This window comes from Echeneis naucrates, chromosome 19 (genome assembly GCF_900963305.1).
Source record: "Echeneis naucrates chromosome 19, fEcheNa1.1, whole genome shotgun sequence".
Taxonomy (NCBI): Eukaryota; Metazoa; Chordata; class Actinopteri; order Carangiformes; family Echeneidae; genus Echeneis; species Echeneis naucrates.
In genome coordinates, this window is record NC_042529.1 from 5,199,640 (window position 1) to 5,207,843 (window position 8,204).

The window sequence follows — 8,204 nt, forward strand, 5'->3', positions numbered from 1 at the left end:
TGGGCGGGGCCAACGTTAAAGTTCCGCTACAGAGCGCCCGGAAACTGTTACAGTGGTGCCGCCATTTTGGTTCCTCGTGCACACTGCTTTCTGTTTGCCGCCCCTGTCGTTGGCGCCACAATGGCGTCTTGTCACCAAGTGGTAAAACGGAACAAACCATTGTAGAAAAGGGGGGTCACGAATATTTCAATTATACTTAAACCTTTACGCTTTGGCCACAAAGATGTAGGCGTGTCACGCATTATCAACGTCTAATTATAATAAATGCACAAATAAAATTTCTTTTGATACAGAGTTTTTTTAGAAAGTTACTTAAATACCAGGTTTTCTTATGTCCCCTTTTTAGGACCGTCGGCGAAGTCGTGATGTGTTCAGTTGTTTGAGAAGCTCAAGGTACAAAGATTTATGTATTAATGTTTATTTTTACTATCTAATATAGTGTATATCAGTTTATTACGGGATAAAAAAGATAGATTAACCGTTTATTATCGTTGGGTGGAGCTGACGGACGCTCCTAACCGGACGGTTATTTACGTGACTCTCAACGTGACTTACTGATGTAAACAATAACACGGAAGAAGACATAAACCACGTTTTAGCTAGATCCGACGACTTTCTGCTGCTAAAAAGGGGACATTTCGGTGTCTTATTTACCCCCTAGATGTCGTGACTCAACATTATTGCTATCAGCAGTCTGCATGTGGCAGTTTTTAGGGTGTAGCTCTCACACCCACAGTCCCCGGTAGCTTTTCCAGTTTAGCGAACGACTCCGTGGCTGCAAACCCGAGTTGTGTTATTTGATTTGCCCCTCGTTTATTTTGCTGAGCCCACATTTTAAGGTCAATATCAAGATGCACGTATTGCTGCTCAAAGAGCCAAGAGACGGAGACTCTGGACCTGATCCTTACATCAAGGTAGAGACAATGACATCAAATTTAGTTCACATCCTGCGGTATCAGATTGTAATGCTGTCACTGGATGTTATGTGTCTATTCTCATAAATCCCCAGGAGCTGGCGTCTTATGGTCATAAAGCTACCCTGATTCCCGTGCTGTCTTTTAAGTTTGTCTCATTGAACACCTTGTCAGATAAGGTAAATTCTATTTACATTATAATTTTTTCCCCCATTTCTTTCTGCTTCTCATATTTCATTCTCTATTATTTGTGTCTTTAAATTTCAGCTTTTCCAGCCAGAAAAACATGGAGGTTTGATATTTACCAGTCCGAGAGCAGTGGAGGCTGTGAGGAAGTGCTTAGAAGAGAGAAGGGAAGGTGAGAGGATACAGAGAAACTCTCTCTTTCTTTTAAACCCTGTACATAATTTTGTTTTAAGGATCAGAATGCCCTGAAAGCATGTGTTTGATTAAATGAGAGGTTCTGTTTATTACGGTTTTGGACTGCTTACTAAAATTTGAAACGACGCCACTCTATTTGATTAAATTAATCCTTTTTGTAATTATTGATCCAGAGTGGAACAGCTCTGTGAAAGACAAATGGAATGCCAAGTCTATTTATGTGGTTGGGAAAACAACTGCTGCACTAGGTGAGTTAGTGTCACATCTGAAAATACTTTTTTTTTTTTTTAATTTTATTAGTTTTTCCTAATTCTTCTTGTAAACCTGCTATGTCAACGCTACATGCAGAGTGTGGCAGGCACCTGGTGCTCACAGGGATGTGTCAAGTGATGCAACCACGCTCACTCCTTCGTAAATAGGTTGTGCACAAGTGACAGTTTGCTGTGACGCAGGTGCAGCACATTCATGTTTAAACTTTGTTGTTCATAGTAAACATCAGGGATTGGTTCTCTTTGTCTAATATAATTTGTTTGTATTCCCTATAACCACTCTACTGTGACATGATAACACCATTACATATCTAACTGATCCTTTCCTTTTTGTTTTTCACAGTACAAAATCTGGGTCTGAACCCTTTGGGTGAAGACACAGGGACAGCAGAAGTCCTATCACGTGTTATTATTGAACGTACGACATGACTCTTTACAGTTCACTTTAATTGAAAATGTGACTGTTCAGATAATTAATATGACCTTTAACTTAATTCTCCTCATAGGAGAGGACACAAATATTCCACCGCTTTTTTTCCCCTGTGGCTCAATCAAAAGGGAAGTCTTGCCCACGGCTTTAAGAGAAAATGGTAAGCATTTCCCCCCGCTGTGTTTCACGATTAAAACTCAAGGTGATAAGTCAAAGTGGTGTGTCCCACTGGGTTTATACTAATTATGAAATAGTAATTGAACTACCTTTATCACTGTGGGGATCTGTTTCTTTGTTTCCAGGAGTGCCCCTCGAGACGCTGACTGTCTATCAAACATCTGAACATCCAGATCTGGAAAAAAATCTAAAGAACTATTTCACAGAGCAGGTCAACCCCCTTCAATCCAACGGCACATTAGAGACAACTTTCTGTAGAAAAATACTTACTCATATGTGCATCAACAGGGCACTCCAGCCAGCATAGCTTTCTTCAGTCCTTCAGGAGTGAAGTTTTGCTTAGAAGTTGTGCGAAGGCTGTCAGGAGAACACCTGACTCAAATAAAGGTATAGCATACATATATATATTTAAAAAAAAAAAAAAAGAAGAAGAATAGATGTTCAGTTTGTCTAGAAGTGTGACTTAACCTTCTCTGTTTCCAGTTTGCAGCCATAGGACCTACTACACAGGATGCAATGGCAGCAGAAGGCCTCTGTGTCAGCTGTGCTGCAGGAAAGCCAACAGCTGAGCACCTGGCAGCAGCGATCGCAAAAGTTCTACAGTAACCGCCCAGCACTCTAAATCTATTTTATCTTCTCTCTGTTTACATTTTTATTTAAATGTGCTATAATCTGAATGCTTTACTTGCCCTTCTTATTTTTGCACTGAACAAAAGCTGACAAATCTTGCGCCATAGAAACCACAAAAATTAGGAAATGTAATTATATTGTGTTAAGCTTACTCGAGAAAATTGGTATTTATTTTTGAAAATAAACTTTGGATAAGCGAGATGATCTGGAAGGCTTGACAATGGTGATTCATTGTAAAACACTCAAACACAACACACACTGTCCTATTGAAAGCAGGTGTTTGAAGAGGTCACGGCTGACCTAAACTACTGTTATTGTCCACATGAAAGCAAAGGTTTCCACTGCGTTTTACAGGTCAACAACACTCCTCCGTTTCAGACCAGTGGAGCGTGTATCACACACCCAGACAATCCAGTCAAAGTGAGCAGTTAAAAGACGGTAAAGACAGGTTTCCTTTTCACATCAGGGTAAGAAAAGTGGGATATCTGCAAGGGGTCGCACCTTTAGATGGGTGTGGTGAAGCTCACCGTTCACCTATAAAAAAAGTGGCTTCTCACTCATCATCATCTCACTCGTGTACATAACTCAGGAGTAAACCAACAGCACGATGCTGACTTTTATCCAGCTGATCATTTTTCTTTTTTGGACGAACATTGGCTCAGCTGATGCAGAGAAACTTTTCCACAATCGGGATCATTCAGATATGCAAAGCCTGACCTCCCGACAAGCTGCGGTCATAACAGACAAATACACTGCTGAGGTAATTGTTCAGGTCTTCCTGTTTCTAACAACCTTTAGAAAATACATTTCATGATGTGCTATAGGACAAAAAAGTGATTTAACCCATTTCTTCTTATAGTTATTTCTCTCTAGGTATGGATTCATGGAGCCGGTGAACTGGGAGGAGATACAGTTTGAAGTTTCTTACACCAGTTTCAGTGAAGACTTACTAGATGATTTTCAAACCACAATTCAAGAGGGGACCTCAGTGCCTCATTCAAGAGATACTGCCCCAGATGCCACGGGAAGACCAAGTGAGAGCCAAGCATTTCTTTCGGCACTTAAGGAGTTTCAGAAGGTATCTGGACTGCCTGTCACAGGTGTGTTGGATGAGGCCACCAAGGTGGCAATGAACAAACCAAGGTGTGGGGTCCCTGATAAGGAGACTGGCCTGCTCACCTCTGTAGCACCTGAGAACAGCAGTGCTTTAGACGTCGAAAACAGTTTGGCTGACACTTTTAATGAGACTGACAGTAACAACGCAGAAAACAATACGATTAGTACTTCTTTTGGTGTTCGCAACTCCTCTGAAAAAAACACATTGAGTTTTAATGACACAGAAAGTCTCCTCACTGGCGATTCCAATGACACCAGCGTGAATTACACAGGAGAATTCAATTTATTTGATAGCACTCCTCTAAACAGCTCAGAGACTATCATCATGGACAGTCAAAAAGTAAATATCAGCATAAAAGTACATCAGAGTGAGGAAGTGCAACGCAGGAAACGTCACCTTGCTGCTCTACTGTCAAAAAGCAGGCCCAAGAGAGACTTGGGTGAGAATGGCTACATGGCCTTTTCTAAGAAAGAGCTGAAATGGAGGCTTATAGGTGAAGGCTACAGCAGCCAGCTGACTATTGAAGAGCAGAGGTACATCTTGAAGCTGGCCTTCAGGATGTGGAGTGAAGTGTCTCCGCTGGAGTTTGTGGAAGACACACGTTCCCCGCTGGAGGATGTTGATATCAAGCTGGGCTTTGGTACAGGTGAGTCTCAGCAAATACATAGAAATTCACCATGTTTACAAATGTTTTCTGTTATGATTTAACCTTTTGTTGCACTCATGGATTGCCAACTCAAATATTTACAAAAAAAATACACATTTCATATACACATTGTTTTTGGGCTTCAATTAAATGATAAAAAGAATCACGCTGCTCTTATAAAGAACAGTTTGAATATCATTAATGTGTCTTTCATAGAGCAAAGATCTGTTGATTTTGTCCAGTGAAGCTTTGTATGTTTTTATTGTAGATCTTGGAAGATATTTTCTTCAAACAGACGACAATGAGTCAATTAAAATTCTGTGTCTCCCACAGGAAGGCATCTTGGATGCAATCAGAGGTTTGACGGCACTGGTCAAGAGTTTGCCCACGCCTGGTTCCTGGGAGATATACACTTTGACGATGATGAACATTTCACTGGACCTAATGCTGGAAGTGGGATCAGCCTTCTCAAAGTAAGCAAAGAACAGGATAGGGATCAGTACTAAGAAGTTGAACCTGAGTGGTTCTGACAACACTTGAATTTTCCGTCTGTTACAGGTGGCAGTTCATGAGATTGGCCACGTCTTAGGTCTCCCCCACATATATAGACCTGGATCTATAATGCAGCCCAACTACCTGCCACATGAGTCTGGCTTTGAGATGGACTGGATGGACAGAAAGGCCATACAGCGCCTCTATGGTATGTGGTTACAGCACCATCTTGTGGAAACTTTCACTTACAGGTCTTGAAAGCTACAAAAAAAAAAAAAAAAAAAGGCCCAGTTCGCTCAACAAACTTAACAGACTCAAAACTGATTTGTTTCTTTCTCCAGGGGCTTGTAAGGGCCAGTTCAACACGGTCTTTGATTGGATCAGAAAGGAGAAGACACCCTATGGGGAGACGGTCATCCGCTTTAACACATATTTCATGAGAGACGGCTGGTATTGGCTGTATGAGAACAGAAATAACCGGACACGATACGGTGATCCAGTTCCACTGCAGATTGGCTGGCGAGGAATTCCTGTGGATGGAGTGGACGCACATGTGCATGTGTGGTCCAGAAAAAGAGATGCTGTTTACTTCTTTAAAGGTATTCATATGGCACGCTACATGTGTACAGATATCACACTTTAAGGAGTTATTGAAAAGGGGCTGTTTTCTGAACAGGTACTCAGTTCTGGAGGTATGACAGCAAGAACGACGTGGTTTTCACACAGGACCCAGAAGGTCACCACTATCCAAGGTTAATCTCTGAAGCTTTCCCAGGAGTTTCCAGTCCTATCGACACGGCCTTTTATGACAGGAGAGACTCCCACATCTACTTCTTCAAAAACACACTTGTAAGAATGGCACCCTTTGACACACGTTTAATGGGGAGGCACAAAAGGAGCACATAGAGGTGGTTAGATTAGTTAAATTACAAGCAACAGTGGGTTTTGGGATTGACAGCCAGGGATAAATCATGGCAAAGAAACTGCCTCTCAGAGATGCTGAGGCATTACAAAACCCCCGCAGAACTGTGTGTGTGTGTGTGTGTGTGTCAATTTGATTAACAATAGTCACAAAATATGAACTGGAGCTTGGTCCATTATTTTCTGTCAAACTCTAAATAAATCTAATAATTTTTACAAGTTGTGGTTCGTTAAACCAGCACAAACGAACTTTCAGATAGAATAGCTGGAGCCTATTATTATACCACGGGACCACTGGTTGGTTTCTGGGCTTAAAATGATGCTGGCGTGATGTTTCCAGTGAGCTCTGTACTCTGGTTAAAAGGAACGAGGAGGCACACGTCATGCACAGAAGGCATTATGTATGTATGCTGGTGGGGGTCTCAGCAGGAGGCCAGCAGCCGATTTTTGCCCTGGGGCAAATAATTTTAATCCCTCCCTGGTTTAGGCTCCATGTCGTCACTACCGCTGTTTGTTTGTGTGATTTGTAATCCAACAATTCTGGTTTATACAACAAGGAGATACACAAGGGTGGGTCCTGAAGAGACTAAAGCCCAAGCTAATTTATTGTTTCACCACCTTATAAAGGAATGTAATCATGCAAACCAAAGTACCACACTTCCTCTGTGATTTGTTTGCCTGCTGTAATTTAATTGATTACTATATAAGAGGGAAAACAATTATGTGTTCAAACAGGTGTACGCGTTCGACATCGAAGCCAACAGCTTGGCAAAAGGCTTCCCCAAAAACATCAGAGATGTTTTCCCTCCCGTGGTGAACGGAGATCATCCAGATGGCAACATTGATGCTGCCTACTTCTCCTACACCCACAACGCCATCTTTCTACTCAAGGGCACACGCTTTTGGCAGGTGGTGGGCAGCCGTGATCGCTGGCGCTGGCTCTTTCTGCCACATAATGGCTTGCTGCCACACAAGGAGGTGGATCAGCACTGGTTCGACATCTGCAACGTTCATCCTACCACGCTCAAACTAACCCACTGAGGGCGTCAGAGCAGAGATGTAATAAACCATACCAGCGTGGTCTACTGATTTTACCTGATGTAAGTATACCAGTCGTGTGTGTAGATATCTGTGTCATCCTGACTGATCAGTCTAAACAACAAAAACAAAAAAGGACTAGTTTGTTGGCTTATTTTCACAGAGGTATGTTATTAATATATCTAATAGCTGCTGCTCACTTAGAGATGACAAATACAATCTAGCATGAACTCAATCCTAAGGGACTGTTTATGATTAAGATATTTAGAACATTTGTGAGAAGCGATTTATTTATAGTGTGCTTAGTCTTTCTGCAGGCACAGTTTCACTTATAGATATGTAAACTGTAACTCACACCAACCAACCTTACAAACAGAGATGTGCTTCAGTGCAGTGAGAAGAAACTGCTTTCAAATGGCACATTTACAAAGAAAAGGGGGATGATCATATAGAAACTAATGAAATTCTGTCGAAGCTCACAATGTGCATATTGTGAACTGTGCAGTGACTTTTCATATTAGGCACGTTGGGCCAATATCTTTTGAAGAAACACACATAAAAGTATCCATTTTTATTTGTATTATTTGCATGTATAAAAATGGAAATGTATTCAGAAGACCAAAGTGGTTTCTGAATAAACCTGGATAGAAAGTATGTGGCTTTTTGATAACATAATGCTGCATCATTGTGTGTGATCGTCTTCAGTAACAATATGCATCCAGATTCCTTTGGATTAATATTTAATCATTTTTATCCCTCCCAACAAATTCATTGCTGGGGAGGATAAAAAATAATTGCCGGGTCCACTTGCTGCTTGATGGATGTGTAGTGATACTATTTTCCATGGCCTTGCGGTGGCTTGACTCTTTGAATGCACACCTCCTCTGATCTATGTATGTATGAAACTACCACCTCCCTTTGAATTACCTGAAGAAATTCAGATTCATCCGCTGCCTGCAGGCAAGGAAGAATATCAAGTGACCTGGAAACCGTGATACGAAAACCGCCTTCAGTGTTCTGTTATGATTCATCCTATGTAGTGCAACAAGTTCTGGCTTCATTTGGGGAAAAAAAAACAACATGAGCTGTATCAATAAAAGCCTAGAAGTGTTCGAGAAACAGAAATATAGCGATTCATTTTTGTTAATTCCTTCTTGTTATGAAAGGTGGGTTAAGGATTTACACACGA

General features: G+C 41.3%; 2 protein-coding genes across 2 annotated transcripts; both read left to right on the plus strand.

Moving 5' to 3' along the window:
• The first annotated feature begins 331 nt into the window (after positions 1-331).
• Positions 332-3,005, plus strand: uros (uroporphyrinogen III synthase). The gene is made up of 9 exons (XM_029527814.1): positions 332-914; positions 1,010-1,093; positions 1,182-1,272; positions 1,469-1,543; positions 1,908-1,982; positions 2,071-2,154; positions 2,297-2,382; positions 2,460-2,558; positions 2,655-3,005. The coding sequence occupies exons 1-9, from the start codon at positions 852-854 to the stop codon at positions 2,775-2,777; spliced, it is 780 nt and encodes a 259-aa protein (XP_029383674.1). The 5' UTR covers positions 332-851; the 3' UTR covers positions 2,778-3,005.
• Positions 3,006-3,408: 403 nt separating this feature from the next.
• Positions 3,409-7,608, plus strand: mmp21 (matrix metallopeptidase 21). The gene is made up of 7 exons (XM_029528139.1): positions 3,409-3,561; positions 3,661-4,564; positions 4,898-5,037; positions 5,123-5,264; positions 5,398-5,655; positions 5,733-5,905; positions 6,713-7,608. The coding sequence occupies exons 1-7, from the start codon at positions 3,409-3,411 to the stop codon at positions 7,016-7,018; spliced, it is 2,076 nt and encodes a 691-aa protein (XP_029383999.1). The 3' UTR covers positions 7,019-7,608.
• Positions 7,609-8,204: the final 596 nt, after the last annotated feature.